Genomic DNA, 24431 nt, shown 5'->3' on the forward strand with positions numbered 1-24431 from the left:
TGATGGGAAATCCATTGGTCAAATTGTCATTCTATATGGGCAATGCATTGTTTCTTTCTGGTTGTTTTCAAGACTTTCCTTTTATATTTAGTTTTCAGAAGTTTGATTATGACATGTCTTAGTGTGGGCTTTTTGGGGTTTATCTCATTTGGAATTTTTTGTGCTTCTTTTTAAAAATTTTTAAACATTTATTCATTTTTGAGAGGCAGAGGGGGGGAATTAGTGAGGAAGGGGCATAGGCACAGAATCTGAAGCAGTCTCCAGGCTCTGAGCTGTCAGAACAGACCCCTACATGGAGTTTGAACCCACGAACCATGACATCATGACCTGAGCCATAATTGGACACTAAACTGACTGAGCCACCCTATGTTGTGCCTATGTTGTGCTTCTTTAATTTTTTTTAAGATTTATGTCTTTTGTTAATTTTTGAAACCTTCAGCCATATTTTATTTGCTTACTTTTTCTGTCCCACTGTCTTTTTCTCTCATAGGACTTCAATGACATGTATGCCAGATCTTTTGTCATAGTTCCACAGGTCCCTGAGTCTCTGTTCATTTTGTTTCTATTTTCTATCTGTATGGTGTTCAAATTGGGTGATCTCTATTGTTCTATCTTAAGTTTACTGATTCATTCCTTTGTTTGATAATTTCAACATTTGTCTCATATAGTATCTATTGATCTTTTATTTTTTTATTTTTTTTAACGTTTATTTATTTTTGAGACAGAGAGAGACAGAGCATGAACGGGGGAGGGGCAGAGAGAGAGGGAGACACAGAATCTGAAGCAGGCTCCAGGCTCTGAGCCATCAGCCCAGAGCCCGACGCGGGGCTCGAACTCATGGACCGTGAGATCATGACCTGAGCTGAAGTCGGACGCTTAACCGACTGACCAATCTTTTATTTTTTTTTTAAAATGTTTATTTATTTTGAGAGAGAATGGGGAGTGGGGGAGGGGCAGAGAGAGAGAAGGAGAGAGAGAATCCTAAAAAGGCTCTGTGCTGACAGCATGGAAGGGCTCAATCTCATGAACCATGAGATTATGACCTGAGCTGAAATCAAGAGTCAGATGCTTAACCAGCTGAGCCACCCGGGGGCCTCTGTTAATCATCTTTTCAGTTAAGAGTTTCCTTTTTCTTGGTCTGGTGAGTAATTTTTGGACTGTATCCCCTGAACATTTTAGTATTATATAATAAGACGTGAATTCTTACTTAAATCTTTCATATTATGAGGTAGTCAATCTGTTTAGCATCAGAATGCATGTCATAGATCACTTTTGTGGATTGTGGTTCAAATGTTAGTTTATAAAGTTACTGCAGTGCCATTTTGTTCTTTTCCACTTTTGTGTTAACAGGAATAGAGGACCCCACCCAGTAGTCCCCCAGTGCTAGCTAGGGAAGGGAAGCTGTGTTTCCTTGTTATTGCAGGGCAGAGGTTAGTCAGAATCCTGCCCACAGGAACCACAAGGAAGGGGTGCTGCTTTGCTGCTTCATTGCTTACTTATTATAGGGTGAGGTTGACTTTGGAATCCCATCCACAGGCTCTGCAGAGCAGGGGTCCCACCTTATTAGAAGGTAGAGATAGGAGTCAGAGTTTCACCTACAGGTGCTGCAGGATGAGGCACTGCCTCATTTGTGTGTGTGTGTGTGTGTGTGTGTGTGTGTGAGAGAGAGAGAGAGAGAGAGAGAGAGAGAGAGAGAGAGAGAGAGAGAAGAGAGAGAGATTCATGAATAGAAGTGGTAATTAGCTTTGCCTTGTTACTGCAGTGTGGGGATGGAAGTCAAGAGTTCTGCCTATAAGCACCATGTGAGAAGGACACTGCTTCATTATTGTAGATGGGTGAGAGTCAGATTTCTACCTGTAGGCTCCACAAGGGAGGGAAAGTTCCTCATTACTGCAGGAGGTGGGAAGAGAAACAGGGTTCTGGCCAATGGAGCACCTACTGCAGCACCTATTGCAGTGGGAAATGGGAACAGCTTTCTGTGGTGGTTGGTTCAAGAACAGGCAGGTATGTTAAAAGATTTTTGCCCTTCTGGGCCACCAATGGGTCTATCTGGTCTTTTGGATAAAGAATGCAGGCCTTTCTTGGGGCTTGTTTTCTTCTGTGTTTGCTGGAATTACTGAATTTCAGGCATCCCTAATGCCCAGGCCAGAGTATATAAGGGAACTTCAGGGAACTCACTGGTGGGGTGCTCTTAGAATCTCAAGGTCCCTAATCACCTCTACTTTCCTTTTTCTCTCTTTCAGTCTTTTTGTGAGTGAAATGTATTTTGTCTAGGATTTCTTTCCATTCTGACCAGTGTCAGAAGTAAAATGAAAGCATTTACTCCCTCTAGTCTGGAACCGGAAACCTTGATATACTATATTTAAAAGTGTCATTGTCATATGGAAAATAGATTGTAGGGTGGGGACAGAGGGGGGGAACTGAGATCGGTTAGGGAGCTGTTCCTTGGGACAGTACAAGGATGGTGATGTCATGTATTGTGATGGTGAAGCCTGTGGGAAGAACAGATTTACAGGCAAACTGGAGAGTCCATTTTATCCATACTGTTTATAACCTGTTTATAAGACATCTAAACAGGGATGGCAGTGGTCAGTTGAATTTATTATTTGAAAAGGAAAGAGGAAAGCTCTTGCTGGAGATATAAATTTGTAAGCCATTTTCATATAATTGATATCTAAAACCATAGGGTCTAAGTGAGATCACCTGGGGAGTAAATGCAAAGACTCATTTAGAGACTAGTGAAGGAAGAGGAGTAAGTAACAGAGTTGGCAAATGCTAGCAAGTAAAGTAGGAGGGAAACTAAGATGTTTCGGTGCTAGGGAAGCCATAAGAGGAGAGTGTTTCAAGAAAAAAGAAAGGGTTAAACATGTTAAATGCTGCCAAGTCTTGAGACGTGTCCATTAGATTTCATGACACAGGGGATGAACTTTGATTACACAATTCAGTGGACTAAAGGCAGAGTCACTACAACGGCTGTTCTGTTCAAGCTGTACAACCATATATGGAAGTTCTTGGTTGTAGAGACTGAAGATGCATGGTATTCATTGAAGAATGAACAGAACTAAAAATAAATTATACAGGGGTGCCTAGGTGGCTCAGTCGATTAAGCATCTGACTTCAGCTCAGATCATGATCTCACAGTTCATGGGATTGAGCCCTGCATTGGGCTCTGTGCTGACAGCTCAGAGCCTGGAAACTGCTTCAGATTCTGTGTCTCCCTCTCTTTCTGCCCCTCTCCTGCTCACGTTCTGTCTCTGTGTGTGTCTCTCTCTCTAAAAATAAATAAACATTAAAAATTTTTAATGAAATAAAAATACATTATACAGAGTTTCAGCTCCACCATGTAAAGAGCTTGGAAGATGTCACTTCTATCACTACAACAAGAAAAGGCTGGACAAATTAAAAATCAATGAGTTTTCTTGAATCCATCCAGAGAATGGACTTTGCAAGGCAAACTATTGTCCCAAGATTGGGGTGAATCCAGAAAGTCATAGGTGAGATCTGCTTACATGGAGCAGAAGCTACTGGAGACATAAAATGGTGGTAAGTAACACTTAAATGGTAATTTTGACAAGTTGTGGGAAGCTGAGTTGAGGTAAAGAATCTCCTTATGGTTACAGTTTTAGGGAAAACTCCACCAAATTCTCACAGTGAGGACTAGAGAAAGATTCCTTCATGGCTCTGGCAGAGGGAGAGGAAAAGTAATCCTTGTGAAATATCCTGAACGCCCACCCTTTTCACAACAAGGGCTTACTCCCCAGAGAGAAAGACTTCACCGGTGTTCTGTCCCAGAGCCATAGGGGAGAGCATTCCTCTCACTCCCATCTCCTCTAGACTTCCAGTCTCAGTAAGATAAGGGAGGGCGAAGCTATATAAGAATAAACTCTGGGGGCGCCTGGGTGGCTCAGTCGGTTAAGCATCCGACTTGAACTCAGGTCATGATCTCGCGGTCTGTGAGTTCGAGCCCCGCATCAGGCTCTGGGCTGATGGCTCAGAGCCTGGAGCCTGCTTCAGATTCTGTGTCTCCCTCTCTCTCTGCCCCTCCCCCATTCATGCTCTGTCTCTCTCTGTCTCAAAAATAAATAAACGTTAAAAAAAATTAAAAAAAAAAAAGAATAAACTCTGAAGGTCACATACAAGAGTAGCAAGCCCACTAAAAGGTTGGCATTTAATTGGGAGATTGTACAAGGTTCTCCTCACTCATACCTTACCACCACATCAAAAGGGCTTCAGTCTAACAGTGGATCATAGCTTAAAGAGCCATAAGACACATACAATCTCTGAAGAGGGGAACTTGGATAAACCTGAAGTCAGAAGGGGAGACAAAAAAAAGAATCTTAAACCAATTTAAAGTTGCTGGCACCTATAGCTACAGCAAACAAGAAAAAAAAATGAAGAAAAAGGAAAAGGTTAAACATGTTAACATGTTAAATGCTACCAAGTCTTGAGATGTGTCCATTAGATTTCATGACATGTGGATGGACTTTACACAATTCAGTGGATTAAATTAAATTAAATTAAATTCCTAGCCAGATTAATATAAATCCACATAGAAGTGGCCTATTTACCCCAGTTCCTATTGCCCAATATAACATATATCAACAACAGCAAACAAAGTTGTAAGCACACCAAAAGGCAAGCAGAAACAAAGTCTGAAGAGAAAAAGCAAATTCCAGAACCAGAATCAGAAATGACACACATACTAGAATTATCAGATAGGGAATTTATAACTATGATTAGTATGTCAAGGGCTATAACAGAAAAATTAGAAAATATGGAAGAACAGATGAATAATGTAAACAGAAAAGTGGAAATTCTAAGAGTCAAGGATGTGTTAGGAATAAAAAGCAATGTAATAGAAATGAAGAATGTTTTTGATGTGCTCATCAGTAGACAAAACAAAGCTGAAGAGGGGAATTGGTGGGCTTAAAGGCAGATCAAAAGAAAACTCCCAAACTGAAATACAGAGGGGAGAATTTAAAAAAAAGGTACAGAACTTCCAAGAACTATGGGATAATTTCAAAGGATGTAACATATGCACAACTGGAATGCCAGAAGAAAGAGTGGAGCAAAATAAATATTTGAGGCAATAATGGCCAAGAACTTTCCAAAACTAATGACAAACACAAAAACACAAATCCAGGAATCTCAGGGAACACCAAGAAGAGGAAATGCAAAACAACTACTCCAAGGCATACCATAGCCAAGCTACAGAGAACTGAAGGCAAAAACAAAATCTTGAAAAAAAACTGGAGGAAAAAAAAGCACACCAAAAAAAAAAAAAAAAACAAAAAAAAACCAACCTATAGATCAACAAGAATAACAATTAAAAGATACTTTATTTCTTTTTCTTTTTAATTTTTCTTAATGTTTATTTATTTTTGAGAGAGAGAGAGACAGAGAATGAGCAGAGAGGGGTAGAGAGAGAGAGGGAGACACAGAATCTAAAGCAGGCTTCAGGCTCTGAGCTGTCAGCACAGAGCCTGATGTAGGGCTCAAACTCATGAACTGTGAGATCAAGACCTGAGCCGAAGCTGGACACAACCAACTGAGCCACCCAGGTTATCCCTCCTTTTTTTTTTTTTTTTTTCTTTTAAGAAGACTTCACACACAGCATGGAGCCCAACATGGGGCATGAACTCATGACCCTGAGATCAAGACCTGAGCTGAGATCAAAATTGGATGCTTAACTAAATGAGCCACCTAGGCATCCCTAAAAAAGACTTCTTGTCAGAAACCACACAAGCAAGAAGATAGATGGGTGAGATATTTAAAGTGTCAAAAGAAAAAAATCCACCAAACTAGAATTCTATATCCAGAAAAATTATCCTTCAAGAGTGACAGAGGAATAAAGACTTTCTCAGAAAACAAAAACCAAGGGAATTCCTTACCACCAGATCTGTCCTGCAAGAAGTGTTAAAATATTTTCTTCAGACAGAAGGAGAATGATAAAAGGCAGAAACTTGGATTTACATAAAAAAGGAAGAGCATTAGAAAAGAAGTAAACAAGGATAAAATAAAATCATTTCTTTTGAAGGTAAAATTCACATAAGATTAACCAAATTAAAGTTTACAGTTCAGTGGCTTTTAGTACATTCATGATGTTGTGCAACCACTACCTCTATCTAGTTCCAAAACAATTTCATCACCCCAAAATGTGCTTACCTATCAAGCAACCACATTCTGGGCCATAAAACACTGCTTAACAAATTTAAAAAAATAGAAATCATAGACTTCTGGGGAAAATGGTGGAGTAGGAGGATCCTAACTCACCTTGTCCCATGGATACAACCAGATAACACACATATCAGTGTAAATATCCCAGAAAATGACCTGAAGACTAGCAGAACAGATTAAATATAGAGAAGAGGCCATACCGGGGAGGGTAGAAAGCAGAGATGTGTTCAGGAACCACACTGACCTGTGAGACTTCCTGCAGGAGGGAGGACTACCTTCAGCAAGGAGATGGGAGAGGAGCAGACCCCATACTGGGCACCCCAAGCCTAGGGGACCCACACTGGGAAGATAAATCATAACCATAACATTTGGCTTTGAAAACCAGAGGGGCTTAACTTCTCCAGTTCTTACAGTCAGTGAGGCTTAACACCTGGAACTTAAAAAAATCAGTAGCTGGGCTCTGGGAGAGCTGGAGGGTGAGAGAAAACTGAGTCCTGGCCATTAAAGAGACAGTACAACAAAACAGCCCTTCTGAGATACAACGTAGAAGGAGCAGTTTGAAAAATCCCTGGAGTATATGGGAGGGAAATTTGTTTAGTAATCTCAGAACATCTACTGGAGGGGCAGGGATGTTTGGGAGACTTCTCCAAGAACAAAAAAGCTGGTGGGGGCAATTTCCCTTCCCTGCCCCCCAGTGTAGATACACGGACACCTACAGGAATCAGCACAGCACCTATACTCTCTAGCTAGCTTGCTAACAGGGTGCCCTGCCCCCATGTCCTCCTGCAGACTCATCTCTTCTAACCCAGCCTCAGCAGCTCTCCAAATCAGTGCCAAGCATCCTCCCACAGCAGACGTCAGCAAATCTTACTAATGCCACACATCTCACCCCCTGTACTCTTCTGCCAACTCACCCTCTCCAACCTGACCTTGGCATTTTTTCCTGGTGATTGCAGGTCCTCTTTCACAGCAGACCAGCATGGATCTTCCTGGCACCTACACCCATGTTCTCCGCAGGACTTGCCGCTGCAAACTGGATTCAGCAAGAGTACAACCAAAGCAGGCATTGTGCAAGCGGTCTTGACTGGGTCAGCATCACTCTAAAAAGACTCCTACCTGGAGAGAGGGGAAGATAACTACATACACCAGTCCAACTGTGGCCCTAACAGTGGGCTGGGGGCTGGGGTCTAATTGCAGGCTCCACCCATCAATGAGAGACTCACAGGGGACACATCGGAGCGTGCCCTGCAGTTTGGTGCAACTGCAGCTTGGTCAGCACTTGGTCTGACCCAACTCAAGCCCAAGGTGGTCCCAGACTGGCCCATTAATAACACAGGAACATAACCCTGTGCATAACAGGCAAAGAGAGCCATTGCAGATGACTGGACTGAATGTAAATGTGGCTCGGTCACAACAGTAGGGTACATGCAACATACAGTGAAGATACCTTTGAAGTGCCAAGTTCTGGTGAACAGGGGGGCACTGTACTGCACGGAACCAGAGGACCTCTTCTTCATAAAGCCACTATTTGCTAGAGCAGAAGACATAGCTAATTTTCCTAACACATAGAAATGTATACAGAGAGTCAAACAAAATGAGGAGACAAGGAATATGCCAAACAAACAAAAAGGACTATATCACAGCAAGAGAGCTAAATGAAACAGAAGTAAGTAACATGCCTGATATAGAATGCCAAGTAATGGTCATAAAGTAACTCACTGGACTTGAGAAAAGAGTGGCAGATCTCAGTGAGACCCCCACCAAAAAAGGTACAAAACATAAAAAAGAACCTGTTAGAGATGAAGAACTCAATAAATGAAATTAAAAATACACTGGAGGGAATAAGTATTAGAGGAAGCAAAATGGATCAGTGACTGGGGGACAGAGTAATGAAAAACAATCACACTGAACAGGAGCAAAAAAAAACATTAATAAAGAATGAGAATAAATTAATGGGGCTCAGCAACACCATCAAGTGTAACCATATTCACATTACAGGAATCCATGAAGGAGAAGAGAGAGAAAAGAAGGCAGGAAATTTATTTGAAGAAAAAATAGCTGAAAACTTCCTGAATCTGAGGAAGGAAACAGAAATCCAGATCCAGGAGGCACAGAGAGCCCCCAACAAAGTCAACTAAAGGAGGTCTACACCAAGACACATAGTAGTTAAGATAACAAAAAGTCATTATGAAGAGAGAGTTTTAAAAGCATCAAGAGAAAACAGTTACATACAAGGGAAACTCCATAAGGCTATCAGCAGATTATTCAGCAGAAACTTTGCAGGCCAGAAGGGAGTGGCATGATATAGTCAAAATGATGAAAGAAATAAACCTCTAACCAAGAATATTCTATCCAGCAAGGTTCTCATTCAGAACAGAGGGGAGATATAAACAATTTCCCAGACAAACAAAAGTTAAAGGAGTTCATTACCACTAAACAAGCCTCACAAAAAAATGTTAAAGGGGGTTCTTTGAGTGGAAAATAAAGACGATAAGCAGGAGTAAGAAAAGTAGGAAGCACAAAAGAAGTACAATAACTATGTTTGTAAAAATCAATCAGGGATATGCAGAATGAAAGGATGTAAAGTATGATACTATACTTAAAAAGGTGGGGGGAGAGGAGTAAAAATTTAGTGCTTTTAGAATGGGTTCAAACTTAAGTGACAATCAAAATAACACAGACTGTTATATGCACAAGATGTTATATATAAACCTAATGATAACTACAAACAGGAAAAACACAGTGATAGATATGCAAAACATAAAGAAAAGGAATCCAAGTATATCACTAGAGAAAGCTAGCAAACCATGAAGAAAGAGAAAGAAAGCAAGAGAAAAAAGAAACAGAGAAGAACTACCAAAAAAATCATAAAACAAATAACAAAATGACAATAAATGCATATCTGTCAATAATTAATTAGTTTGAGGGGCACCAAAGTGGCTCAGTTAAGCATCTGACTCTTGACTTCGGCTCAGGTCATGATCTCGCATTTGTGAGTTCAAGCTCTGCATCAGGTTCTGTCCCAAGCTTGCTTGGGATTCTGTCTCCCTCTCTCTCTGCCCTGCCCCCACTTGCTCTCTATCTCTCTCAAAATAAATAAAAATAAACTTCAAAAAACTGCATAATAATTACTTTCAGTGCAATGGACTAAATGCTCCAATCAAAAGACACAGGATGACAAAATGGATAAAAAAGTAAGTCTCAACTATATGCTGCCTACAAGAGACTCATACCAGACTTAAAAAAATTTTTTTTAAATGTTTATTCATTTGTGAGAGACAGAGAGTGAGTGGGGGAAAGGCAGAGAGAGAAAAGGAGACACAGAATCCAAAGAAGGCTCCAGGCTCTGAGCTGTTAGCACAGAGCTCGATGTGGGGCTTGAACTCACTAACTGTGAGATCATGACCTGAGCTGAAGCCAGACGCTTAACTGACTGAGCCACCCAGGCACCCTGACTCATACCAGTCTTAAAGATACATGCAGATTGAAAGTGAAGGGATGAAAGGACATTTATCATGCAAATGGAAGTGAAAAGAAAGCTGGGGTAGCAATACTTATATTGGACAAAATAGACTTTAAAACAAAGGCTATAATAAGAGACAAAGAAGGACATGACTTAATGATAAAAGAAACAATCCAACAAGAGGATATAATCATTGAAATAATTTATGCAGCCGACATGGGAGCACCTAATTACATAAAGCAACTATTAATAGACATAAAGTAAGAAATTGACATTAACACAATAATAGTAGGGACTTTAATATCCCACTTATATCAATGGATAGGTCATTGAGAAAGAAAATCAACAAGGAAATGGTGGCTTTGAATGACACGTTAAGCCAGATGGACCTAACAGACATATTTAGAACATTCTACCCTAAAACAGTAGATTACACATTCTTTTCAAGAACATATGGAACAGTCTCCAGAAAAGATCACATGTCAGGCCACAAAATAAGTCTCAACAAATTAAAAAAGATTGAAGTCATACCATTCATCGTTTCCAACCACAGCACTATAAAACTAGAAGCCAACTGCAAGAAAATGTCTGGAAAGAGCACAAATAAATGGAGGCTAAACAATGTGACACTAAACAATGAATAGGTCAACCAAAAAATCAAAGAAGAAATTTTAAAAAAATACATGGAGACGAATGAAAATAAAAACACAACAGTCTAAAACCTTGGGGATGCAGGCAAAGTCATTCTGAAAGGGAAGTAGCAACAGAGGTCTACCTCAAGTGGCAAGAAAACATTTCAAATAAAAAAGCTAACCTTACATCCAAAGGAACTAGAATAAAAAGAAATAACAAAACAAAACCCAAACCAGTACAAGGAAGGAAATAATAAAGATTCCAGCAGAAATAAATGAAATAGAAACTTAAAAAAACAACAAAACAGATCGATGTTCTTTGAAAAGATTGACAAAATAGATAAACTATTAGCAGAACTCATTAAAAAAAAGAGGACACAAAGAAACAAAATCAGAAATGAAGAGAAGAATAACAACTAATGCCTCAGAGATATGAAGGATCATAAGAGAATATTATGAAAAATTATATGACAACAAATTGGACAACCTAGAAGGAAAGCATAAATTCCTAGAACATGTAACCTCCCAAAACGGAATCAGGAAGAAATAGAAAATTTGAACAGACTAATTACCAGCAATGAAAATGAATCAATAATCAAAAACTGCCAACAAATAGGCCTTGGAGCAGATGGCCTCATAGCTGAATTCTAGTGAATATTTAAAGAAGAGTTAGTATGTTTTCTTCTGAAACTATTCAAAAAATATAAAGGAAGGAAAGCTTCCAGATTCATTCTATGAAGCCAGAATTACCATGATATGAAAACCATATAAAGACGCTGTAAGAAAAAAGAATTATAGGCCAATATATCTGATGAACACAAATGCAGATCGAGAATCCTTAAACTATTAACAAACCGAATCCAACTATACATTAAAAAAATCATTCGCCACGATCAAGTGGGATTCATTCCTGGGATGCAAGGGTGCTTCCATATTCACAAATCAACTAATGTGATTCATCACATCAATAAGAAAAAAGATAAAAACTATATGATCATCTCAATAAACATAGAATAAACATTTGACAAAGAACAACAGCAATTCATGATAAAAACTCTCAACAAAGTAGATTTAGAGGGAACATATCTCAATATAATAAAGGCCATACAGGAAAAATCAACAGCTAACATTATCCTCAATGGTAAAAAATTGAAAGCATTTCCCCTAAGATCAGAACAAGGCAAGGATGTCCTTTCTCACCACTTTCATTGAACATAGTACTGGAGGTCTTAGCCACAGAAATCAGACAAGAAAAAGAAATAAAAGGCATCCAAATTGAAAAGAAGTACAACTTTTGCTATTTGTTGACGACATGATACTATATATAGAAAATCCTAAAGATTCTGCCAAAATCTACTAAACCTGATAAGTGAATTCAAAGTTTCAGGATACAAAATTAATATACAGAAATCTGTTGCATTTCTATACAATAATAATAAAGTAGAGACAGAGAAATTAAGAAGACAACCCCATTTATAATTGCACCAAAAAGTATAAAATAACCTAGGGATAAACTTAACCAGGGAGGTGACTGATTTGTACTCTGGAAACTATAAGACACGGATGAAAGAAACTGAAGAAGACACAAATCATTGGAAAGACATTCCATGCTCATGGATTGGGAGAACAAATATTGTTAAATTCTTGATACTAACCAAAGCAATATACAGATTTAATGCAATCTCTATCAAAACACCAACAGCATTTTTCACAGAACTAAAACAATTAATCCTAAAATTTGTATGCATCCACAAAAGACCCCAAAGAGTGAAAGCAATCTGGAGAAAGAAGAACAAAGCTAGAGATATCACAATTCCAGATTTCAAGATATACTACAAAGAGGTAGTAATCAAAACAGTATGATACTGGCAAAAAAAATTGACATAATAGATTGATAGAATAGAATAGAGAGCCCAGAAACAAATCCACAATTAGATGGTCAATTAATCTATGACAAAGGAGGCAAGACAATACAATGGGAAAAGGATAGTCTCTTCAACAAATTGTGTTGGAAAACTGGACAGCTACATGCAAAAAGAATGAAACTGGACCACTTTCTTACACCATACACAGAAATAAGCTCAAAATGGATTAAGGACCTAATGTGAGACCTTGATACCATAAAAATCCTAGAAGAGAAAACAGGCAGTAATATCTTTGACATCAGCCATGGAAACTTTTTTCTAGATATGTCTCCTGAGGCAAGGGAAAGAAAAACAAAAATAAACTATTGGGGCTACATCAAAACTAAAATCTTCTGCACAATAAAGGAAACAATGAACAAAACAAAATAAAACAACCTTCTGAATGGGAGAAGGTATTTGCAAATGATATATCTGATAAAAGTTTAGTATCCAAAATATATAAAAAACCTATACAAGTGAATGCCAAAAAAACCCCACAAATAATAAAGTTAAAAAATAGGAAAAAACATGAACAGATATTTCTGCAAAGACAGCTAACAGACATAAGGGAAGATCCTCAACATCACTAATCATCATATAAATGAAAATCAAAACCACAATGAAATATCACCTCACACCTGTCAGAATGGCTAAAATCAGAAAAACAACAAATGGTGAGGATGCGGAGAAAAAGAAACACTAGTGCACTGTTGGTGGGAATGCAAACTACTGTAGCCACTGTGGAAAATAGTATGGAGGTTCCTCAAAAAATTAAAAATAGAATTACTGTATGATCCAGTAATTCCACTACTGTGTATTTACTCAAAGAAAAATACTAATGTGAAAAGATATATCTACCCCTATATTTATTGCAGCACTGTTTACACCAGCCAAAATAAGGAAGCAGCCCAAGTGTCCATTGATGAATGTGTGTATAAAGAAGATGTGGTATGGGGCGCCTGGGTGGCTCAGTCGGATAAGTGTCTGACTTTGGCTCAGGTCATGATCTCACAGTTCGTGGGTTTGAGCCCCACATTGGGCTCTGTGCTGAACTCTTTCTTGGAGCCTGGAGACTGCTTCGGATTCTATGTCTCCTTCTCTCTCTGCCCCTCCCCATCTCATGCTCTGTCTCACTCTGTCTCTCAAAAATAAATGCAATAAAAAAATTTTTTAAAAGATGTGGTATGTATGTATGTATGTATGTATGTATGCATGCATATATATGCATGAATGAATATATATAATATGAACATACATATATATATGAATGAATATTATTCCACTGTAAAATGGAGTGAAATCTTGCCATTTGTGACAACATGAATGGACCTAGAGAGTATAATGCTAAGTGAAATAAGTCATTCAGAGAAAGACAAATACCATATGATTTTACTCTTATGTGAAATTTAAGAAAACAAATGATCTAAGAAAAAAAAAAAGACACACACAAAAAAATCAGTTTCTTAACGATAGAGAACAAACTAGTGGTCACCAGAGGGGACGTTGCAGGGTTTGGGTGAAATAGGTGATGAGGATTAAGGAGGGCACTTGTCATGATGAGCACTGAGTGATGTATAGAATTATTGAATCACTATATTGTATACTTGAAATCAATATAACACTGTACATTAATTATAGTAGAATTAAGAAAACAAATCAATAAATATTTTAAAAGAATAGAAATATAGAAAGTATGTTGTCAGAGTATAACAGAATTAAATTAGAAGTTAGTACAGAAAGGTAATTGGAAAATCCCTCACTACTTGGAAATTGACACACTTTTAAATAACACATGGGTCAGGAAGAAGTCTCAAAAGAAATGTAAACTTAAAAATCTTTGAACTATATGGAAATACAATAGCAAATAGAATCCAACAATATATAAAAAGAGTTATATACTATGGACAAATGGAATTTATTTTAGGTATGCAAGGCTCGTTCAACATCCCCAAATCAATCAGTTTAACCCACTACAACAGAACAAAGGATAAAAATCATATGTGCACAGCAAACTAAATCAACAAAATGAAAGGACAACCTACTGAGTGAAAGAAAATAGTTACAAATCATATATCAATTAAGGAGCTAATATTCAAAATATATCGAAACTCATACAACTCAATAGCAAAAAAAAAACTAACGATCCAATTCGAACATGAGCAGAAGATCTGAATAGACTTTTTTCCAAAGAAGACATACAGATGGCCAACAGGTACATGAAAAGATGCCTCACCTCATACCTGTCAGAATGGCTAAAATCAAAAAGAAATAACAAGTGTTGACAAGGATGTGGTGAAAAAGGCACTTGTGCACTGTTGGCAGGAATATAAATTGGTGCAGCCACTGTGAAAAGCAGTATGAAGGTTCCTCAAAAAATTAAAATTAGAAACACCATATGATGCAGTAATTCCACTGCTGAGTATTTACCCCTCCCCATTAAAACACTAATCCAAAAAGAGATAGGCACCCCTATGTTTATTGCAGCGTTATTTACAATAGCCAAGATATGGAAGCAGCCTAAGTGTCCATCAATAGATTAATGGATAAAGAAGATATGGTGTACATACAATGGAATACTACTCAAGCACAAAAAAGAAGGAAATGTCTCCATTTGCAACTACATGGATGGACCTCGAGGGCATTATGCTAAGTGAAATAAGTTAGAGAAAGACAAATAGTATATGATATGCTTCTATATGGAATCTAAAGAATGCTGAGCTCACAGAAACAGAGTAGAATGGTGACTGAAGGATCTGAGGGGGTGGGCAAAATGGGGACCTGGTGGTCAAAGGGTACAAACTTCCAGTGATAAGATGAATAAATTCTGGGAATCTAAGTATAGCATAATGAGTATAGTTAATAACACAGTATTAAATAATGAAAGTTGATAAAAGAGTAAATCTTAAATAATCTTACCACAAAAAAGAAGTGGTAATTATGTAGGTGATAAAGGTGTTAAAAATTCTACTATGGTAATCATTTCACAACATATAAGTGTATCATATCAACAGTGCATACCTAAACTTACACAATGTTATATACCATTTATATCTCAATAAAGCTGAACAAAAAGAAAGAAACCAACACTCCTTACAAACAAAAGAAAACAAAAGCCCATCCAAAATTCATCAACAGTAGAATGGATGAAAAATGCATAGTATGTTGAAATGATGAAATATCATACAGGATCAAAAATGAATAAACTATAGGTACAGTATAACATGAATAAGTAATATAAAGTTGACCCCCCCCCCCCAACAGCAATATGTACAATGTATAGGAAACATGATTCCATTTATATAAAGTAGAAAAGTAAACACAAAACCAAAACCCACTAAACCAAACTACATTGGTTAGGAATCATGCAACAAGCTAAAAATAAAAAATAAAAAAAATAAAAAATAAAAAAAAGCAGAGCAATTATTACCATAAAATTCAGAATAATGGTTACTTTTAGATGGAACAAAATGATTATATCCATACAAGTACCTCTACGGTGGAGGGAGAAATTATGCTCATCAGAGTGCACATATGGGGACCTTCGGTACTATTGTTGGTGTTTTACTTCTTGATAGTGGTTATAGGGCTAATTGTTATTATTCATTAAACTATATTGTACACATCTATGGTTTTTTCTTTCTGATATGATTCATAGTTAAAATTGTAAGAAAAAAACCTCAGAATAAAACCCTACAATTTAAAGTATTTTTTAAAAAATATTTTTATTTATTTTTGAGACAGAGCATGAGCAGGGGAGGGGCAGAGAGAGAGGGAGACACACAATCTGAGGCAGGCTCCAGGCTCCGAGCTGTCAGCACAGAGCCTGATGCGGGGCTTGAACTCACAGACCGTGAGATCATGACCTGAGCTGAAGTCAGACGCTCAACCGACTGAGCCACCCAGGAGCCCCAATAGGTTGTCATTCTGATTTGTTAGTCCATCTCTTGTGAATTTGGCTACCAAGAGGCATGTAACATACTATTCAAAAATTATATCTTGACTCATTAAGACATAGTCTCATATGAAACTAAAACTCATTTTGTTCTTCTCTTCAATAGGTTTTTGTTATAACAGAAGACAGAAAACTTAAATCTTGAAAGAGATAAATTTGTAACAAATGAAATAAAAGGATGTACAGATCTTCCTTGAATTACAATTGGCTATAAATTGAAAATATCATTAAGTGGAAAATGCATGTAATGCACCTAACTACCAAACGTTGTAGCTTAGCCTAGCCTACCTTAAATATGCTCAGAACACTCACATTAGCCTAAAGTTGGGCAAAACCATCTAACACCAGGGCTGTTTTATAATAAGGTGTTTAATGTCTCATGTAAATCATTGAATACTGTACTAAATTGAAAAACAATGGTTGTATGTGTTCAGAATAGTTTAAATGTACTGGTTGTTTATTCTTGTGACCCCTGCCAGCACCCAGTGTCACGCAAAGGTATCATGCCACATTGATAGCCCACTAGTCTGGGAAAAGATCCAAGTTCAAAGCACAATTTCTATTGAATGTATATTACTTTTGCACTATAGTGAAGTAGAAAAACTGTAAGTCAAGCCACATAAGTTGAAGACCATCTGTGTTCATCCACTGTACTGCCCCTTTAGGAAATTCACTAGTGTCCAAGTGGTAAAGGGTTCAGTAAGGGACTGGACAGATTTTTGAAAGATGATATCTAGACAGATGCTCAAGGAACACCTTTAAAGCACTTTGAAGGTTAGCATCTTCGTGAATAATGCGGTTCATAGAAAGTAAGGGCACTGCTCAATTAGAATTCAGGAGAAAGATTTATAATTGGGGAGACTGAGCACTAGCTCAAAATCACTATAGTGGCTAAATGTAATGGATAACTAAAACGTGTTTAGTTAGTTCTGGAATGCTTAAAATAAATTATTCAAAGCCCTTAAAAAGGAACCATAGCATATTATTTTATCTGTGATAATAGTAATGTTTCCACCTACTAGTGAAGGTTCATTTGCATTCCGTAGAATCTCACTGGGATCTGCATTTTCTGGGTCATATATCCATACAATGATAACCTACAAAATAAAAAAGTGTTTGTATTTTTCTACATTTTGGGCAAATTTCATTTTTATAACAATAAAAATGTTTTTCTTTATTTAAACATTTTTGATTATCCCATTAAAAAACTCAAAAGTGAGACATATTGTTTTTAACAAGTGAAACAAACCAAAGACCTATGAAGGAAGAGTTAATTTTCCTCTACACTTTTGAAGTAACCAATGTTAAAACTGTGCATGTATGTTTATATCTCTTTCTCTATAATCACAATTCAACACTTGGTTTTGTCACTCGATACATCACTTGATCTACACCATTGTCATTTCAATAGATGTACATCTAATTTTTTCTTTCTTGTTGATTTTTTCCTTGAATAGACAATTTATTCACATAGTTAAAAACAAATTATATTCAAAATAAAGTGAATTTTGTCTTTCCCACTCTGTACTCCATCACTCACTTCTCACTGTATCCCCAAGTATCTACTATCACTTGTTTATATTTCTATAAAATTTTTGTGTATAACTAAGATGTTATTTTTTCTTTCTTATAAATGCAAGTATTCTAAACATGTTTTTTCCTTTTTTTAATTTTTTAAAAAAATTTTTTAACGTTTATTTATTTTTGAGACAGAGAGAGACAGAGCATGAACGGGGGAGGGTCAGAGAGAGGGAGACACAGAATCTGAAACAGGCTCCGGGCCCTGAGCTGTTAGCACAGAGCCCGACGCAGGGCTCGAACTCACAGACTGTGAGATCATGACCTGAGCTGAAGTCAGACGCTCAACCAACTGAGCCACCCAGGCGCCCCATAAACATGTTTTTTTCAAACATATTCTTCACTTAAAGTTATATCTTAGAGACCTTTACATATTTTCATGAACTTTTCCACTGGATATTTTTCCAAATTATGGAAGAATCATAATTTACTTAACTAGTAACCTACTAATAAATTTGTTCTCAATCCTCTGCCATTATAATCAATGCTATAATGAGCAATTTTGTACATATATTATTTTGTGCTTTGGAGTATGACCGGAAGTGTGATTCTTGAGCCATACAGTATATGCATTTGTAATTTTCACAGATACTGCAGTGTATGAGATTTCTTCTTTCTTCATTGTGTGTTGTCACACATTTGGAATTTGCCAATCTGGTGGGTGAAAAATGGTGCTTTGATGCAGTTTTAACCTCCATCTCTTTTATTATAAAAACGTTTGAGCATCTTTCCATATGTTCAAGGTCCACTTGTATTTCCTGTCTTGTGAACTATCTGTTCACTTCCTTTGCCTATTTTCCATTTTCCATTGGGCTGTTAGTCTTTGATTTATTAATTTGTAGAATTCTTTATGTTAATAACTTCGACATCTGTATGTTCTAAATCTTGCTCTGTGTTTTGGTTATATGGATACACACACACACACCTATATACACATACATGAAAATTTTATTCCCTATATAATTATACCATATTCCTATTTACCCTATTTCATCTGTTTGCTTTAATTCTATATTGTCCTTTTATATTGCTGTGCTTCCTCCTTTCCTTTGTTCCTTGCTTTTTTATAGCACGGCTTTATTTTTCCTTTATAGTCCCTTCACCTATTAAGCCTCTCTCAACCTATGAAACGATTTAAACAACTATTATGTGCCCTCCCCTATTTTTCTCTACACCATATAAGCATCTAAAGACATGTACACAAATACATATTTACATGTATTTTTAAAAAGAGGCATTTTAAGAGTTTTTAAAACAAAACTGGATCATATTATACACACTCCCATATTCTCTTTTTCTCATGCAAGTGTACCCCATTGAAAGTCCCCAGTGTCAGTTCTCATAAAGCCTGAATAATATTTTACAATGTGGTTATGCTGTAATTTATAGATCAATTTCTCTAATGGAGCTTTACTGTGGTTCCAGTTTTATTATGTTTTGTTTTACCACTAATATAATGCTGCAAAATATAGGACCTTTTTCATATAGCTTTATGTACTGGAGGTCTGACTTCTGTGGAGTAGATTCCCAGAAGTAAGACTCCTGATCCAAAGGGTATAAATACTTTTACTAGGTGTTTCCCTATTACTCTCCAAAAATGTACTAAGTCTCTAACTGTACACCTTTTCCACCAATAAAATCTGAGTTACACCCTGTGGCCCAGTTTCCCTCTCACAGTGTTTTCTCTTGTTTTTACCAGTGTGATGAGCACGACATTTCATTGTTAATTTGGATTTTCCTGAGATTATGTGAATTTCAGTATTGTTTCAGGTTTGTTAGATTTGCTCTTGGGTACAGTGCGCTTTTACATTTTTTGTTGGCACTTACCATTTTCTTACCCTTTGTAAGAGCTCTTTGTTTTGTTTGGACTTCAGGTACACATATACAGAATTAGAATAATCACAATCCTTGGCTCACAACACACTATTATTATTGGTATGACTATCTTTTATGTAACTATTTAAATTCTAAAATAGTAAAATAAAAACCAATATTCGAGTACAAGAACCTTACAAATATCTTTCATTTATCTACATATTGTTCCTTTTCTGGTTCTGTTTCTGCCCACAGGTACTCACTTTCCTGAACTGTTTATTTATTTATTTTTTAATTTTAAACATTAACATGATGTTTAGTTTTTGGCTATTTTGAACTTAGTCATCCCACACATAGCCCCCTAGGATCTGCTTTTTTTTCTTTCAACATTGTGTAACTAGGATTTATTTGTGTTGTTGCCCTAACTGAGCCCATTCATTTTTATTGCTATTTAAAATTCCATCATGTGAATGTACCACAACTTTTCCATTTTCCTGTTGATGGGCATTTGGATTCTTTCTGTTTGGGAGGGATGGATTTTATGAGCATTTAAAAAAATTTTTTTTAATGTTTATTTATTTTTGACAGAGAGAGCAAGCGAGCATGAGCGGGGAAGGGGCAGAGAGAGAGGGAGACACAGAATCCGAAGCAGGCTCCAGGCTCTGAGCTGTCAGCACAGAGCCCGACGCAGGGCTCGAACCCACACACTGTGAGATCATGACCTGAGCCGCAGTCGGACGCTCAACCTACTGAGCCACCGAGGCGCCCCATGAGTGTTTTCTGCTATGAGCATTTCTGAAAATGTCTCTTGATGCTTGAGAGCAAGAGTTTTCTCCTGGGTATATACTTAGGAGTGGAAATGCTGAGTTGCAGAATATGTGTCGGATAATGCAGGATGATTTCACAAAATGGCTGCACCAGTTTACACCTCCCCCGTCCCTTTGAACACTTAGGGATATTAGCTGGTTAGTGTCATCTATGTTGTAAAAGTTTTTCATAACTATTTATTGTCTGAACTATGCTTATGGTACTTTTGTGATACAAAAGTTTTTAATTTTCACGTTTTCAATTATGGCTATCTTTAATTTAAAGATTCTGGTTTCCAGTCTAGGATAAGATTTCCCTTCATTTTATATGGTACAGCTTCAAGTTCTCCCCAAATCTGGTTTTACATTAAACTCTTTCCCGTATGCCAATTGGAATTTATTTTTTTATATGGTATAAGAGAGGATTACACTTTCATTTTCTTCCAGGAGTATAACATATTATACCATATTACTACACATAATTGGTGAAATACTTTTTCAAAAAGAGACCAAAAAAACCCCCAGACTCTTAAATACAGAAAACAAACTGGTGGTTGCCAGGGGTTAGTTGGGTGGGGGATGGGTGAAATAGGTAAAGGGGATTAAGATACACGCACACGTATCATGATGAGCACTGAGTAGTAATGGATAGAATGGTTGGTTCACTATATTGTATACCTGAAATATAACATTGTGTGTTAATTATATTGGAATTAAAAACAAAAATCTTAAAAAGAATAAATTGGAAAACAAAGATATTTTTTCAGTCAAAAAATTGACATTAGATCCAATTAAATACTTTAAAAACTAGATCTTTTATTTTTTTTAAAATTTTTTTTTTCAACATTTTTTATTTATTTTTGGGACAGAGAGAGACAGAGCATGAACGGGGGAGGGGCAGAGAGAGAGGGAGACACAGAATCGGAAACAGGCTCCAGGCTCCGAGCCATCAGCCCAGAGCCTGACGCGGGGCTCGAACTCACGGACCGCGAGATCGTGACCTGGCTGAAGTCGGACGCTTAACCGACTGCGCCACCCAGGCGCCCAAAAACTAGATCTTTTAAAGATCACTCAACAGGGGCACTTGGTTGGCTCAGTCGGTTAAGCGTCCAACTCTTGATTTCAGCCCAGGGCATGATCTCATGGTTTGTACGATCAAGCCCCACATCAGGCTGTGTGCCGACGACATGGAGACTGTTTGGGATCTCTCTCTCTCTCTCTCTCTCTCTCTCTCTCTCTCTCTCTCTCCCCCTCCTTCTTTCTCTGCCCCTCCCCCACCCATGCATGCACTCACTCTCTCTCAAAATAAATAAATAAACATTTAAAGTATATTTAAAAAATCATTCAACAAAATTTGACAGTGATTCTTGCTACAAGTTCTGTGTCTTTCCTGTTAAATTGATTCATCAGTATTTTAGTCTCTATTGCTATTATAAATTTATAATATTGTACATTTTTTCTTGTTTTATTACTTACACTGTTATGTTCAAGACAATGTTAAATAATAGTGATGATATTTACTGACAGATGAGCACATTTGTCCAGTTGCTGATTTTAGTTGAATCAAAAGTATTTCATAATTTATAATAATATTGTTAATTATTTGAGAAGTCTGTGTTTTTTTATTAAAATCAAGTGGTTCCCTAGGGTGCCTGGGTGGCTCAGTCGGTTAAGCATCCAACTTCGACTCAGGTAATGATCTCGCAGTCTGTGAGTTCGAGCCCCGCGTCAGGCTCTGTGCTGACAGCTCAGAGCCTGGAGCCTGTTTCGGATTCTGTGTCTCCCTCTCTCTCTGCCCTTCCCCAACTCATGCTCTGTCTCTCTGTCTCTCTGTCTCAAAAATAAAAATTAGAGTAACATTTTAAAAATGTTAAAATCAATGTGGTTCCCTTCTAAACTTGTTTTGTTTGGTGTTTCCATTAGGAATGGCTGTTCAATTTTTAAATTTACTGATGTGATCATTTATTTTCTTCTTTACTGCATTTATGGAATGGATATTGTTGTCAGCTTTCTTGGTATTGAACCAATGTTGCATTCTGGAAGATACTGGCCCTTTTCAATTTATTCTTTTAATACATTGTTGGATTCCATTTGCTATTATTTTATGTAGAATTTTTGCACCTATATATACAATGATATTGATCTACACTTCCTTACTTCCCTTCTCTTTGCCTGCTTTTGGTACTTTTGCATATTTATTAGTGGTTTTTGATTTGTGGTAACCATTAGGTGTGTATATAACCTCTTCTGCATATAGCAGTCCATATTAAGTCCATGGTTGTTAAAGTTTGAACACATTCTTTACTCCTCTCCTCCCACGTTTAGGTATATATTGTTATATTTCACATTCTTTTATTTTGTGAGTTCCTTGACTTTTTTTTTTTTACAGAAATATTGTTACTGCTTTGTGTTTCCTACTTTATACTGTCACTTTTGGTCTTTCCACTCAAAGTGTCCCCTTTAAAATTTCTTACAGGGCTGGTTTAGTGGCCATGAACTCCTTTAGTTTTTTTTGTTTTTTCTGGGAAACTCTTTATCTCTCCTTCTGTTCTGAATGATAGCCTTGCTAGATAGAGTATTCTCAGGTGTGGATTTTTCCCATTTAGCACTTTGAATATACCATACCATTCTCTTCTGCCTTGAAATGTTTCTGCTGAAAAATCTTCTGCTAGCCTTATGAGTTTTCCCTGTTAAGTTAGTCTTCTTTTGTCTTGCTGCTTTAACATTTTTTCCTTCATCACTATATTTTACTAATTTAATTACAATTTGTCTTGGTGTGGGTCTGCTTTTGTTGATTTTGATGGGGGTTCTCTGTATCTTCTGGATATGGATATCTGTTTTACTGCCCAAATTAGGGAAGTTTTCAGCTTCCCTAATAAATTTTCTGACCCCTTTTCTCTCTCTACTTTTTGTGGCACTACTATAATACAAATTTTATTACCTTTAATGGAATCACTGAGTTCCCTAACTCTATTCTTGTTTTGCATAATTCTTTTTTTCTCCCCTCTTATGTTCAGCTTGATTACTTTCCATTACTCTGTCTTTTGGGCTATCAATTCATTCCTCTCCTTCTTCCAGTCTGTTGTTCATTCCATGAGGCATATTTCTCATTTTGTTTATTATGACCTTTATTTCTTTTTTTTTTTTTTTAATTTTTTTTTCAACATTTTTTATTTATTTTTGGGACAGAGAAAGACAGAGCATGAACGGGGGAGGGGCAGAGAGAGAGGGAGACACAGAATCGGAAACAGGCTCCAGGCTCCGAGCCATCAGCCCAGAGCCTGACGCGGGGCTCGAACTCACGGACCGCGAGATCGTGACCTGGCTGAAGTCAGACGCTTAACCGACTGCGCCACCCAGGCGCCCCTATGACCTTTATTTCTGCTATGTTGTTCCCTATCTCTGTGTAAGGGTTTAACTCATGTCTTCTACTCTTTTTGAGTCCAATGAGTATCCTTATGATCAATGCTTTAAATTCTCTATCAGACATGTTACTTATATCTATTTCACTTAGATCTCTGGCATGGTCTTGTTCTGTTCTTTCATTTGGGATAAATTTCTCTGTCTTCTCATTTTGTCTATGTCTCTGTGCCTATTTCTGTGTTAGGAAAGTCAGCTATGTCTCCTGTTCTTGAAGGTAATGATCTTATGAAGAAGAGGTCCTATAGTGCTCTCTGCCATGTAATGTCATCTGTTCCCCAGGGCCTGCGCTTCTGGAAATGTCTCCAATGTGTGTTGCATGTGCTCTGCTGCTTTGTCCTGGCTGTTTTATCCTTCAGGCCAGTCATCTGCAGAGTCTCTGCCTATTGTAGGCACTGTTTGGTCTCTGGCCTGAATGTGGCACATTTTAACTAGGTGTGCTTTGGTCTGTTTGTGAAGTGAGATCTGTTGACTCCACTTGGCCGAACTGAGATGCTGCAAAATTCCCATGATGGGTAACATGCTGTGAGTAGGGGTTTAGGCTGGTCTTTTGGGGGAAGGGGTCTGCCATGCTGGGGCTGAGACAAGCATGGCTCAGATAGGCAGTTCTACTGGAGCGTGGGGGAGTGGAGCTTGGTGTAAGCAAGGTAGGTAGTGAGTGTCAGTGCCGCACTGGTTCCCACA

The 24431-nt window shown here is 37.4% G+C and overlaps 1 protein-coding gene across 4 annotated transcripts in view; it reads right to left on the reverse strand.

Moving 5' to 3' along the window:
• CATSPERE (catsper channel auxiliary subunit epsilon) overlaps window positions 1–24431 on the reverse strand; it is a 196523-nt gene that overhangs the window by 116678 nt on the left and 55414 nt on the right. For all 4 annotated transcript variants that reach the window (XR_006199154.1, XM_042926453.1, XM_042926454.1 and 1 more), the window contains one exon: window positions 17148–17225. Coding sequence is in view for 2 of the 4 variants with exons in the window: in XM_042926453.1 (XP_042782387.1) it covers window positions 17148–17225 (78 nt within the window). In the remaining 2 variants the exon portion in view is untranslated. Of the gene's footprint in view, window positions 1–17147; window positions 17226–24431 lie in introns of those variants that run through there.

Source organism: Panthera leo, chromosome F3 (genome assembly GCF_018350215.1).
Source record: "Panthera leo isolate Ple1 chromosome F3, P.leo_Ple1_pat1.1, whole genome shotgun sequence".
NCBI lineage: Eukaryota > Metazoa > Chordata > Mammalia > Carnivora > Felidae > Panthera > Panthera leo.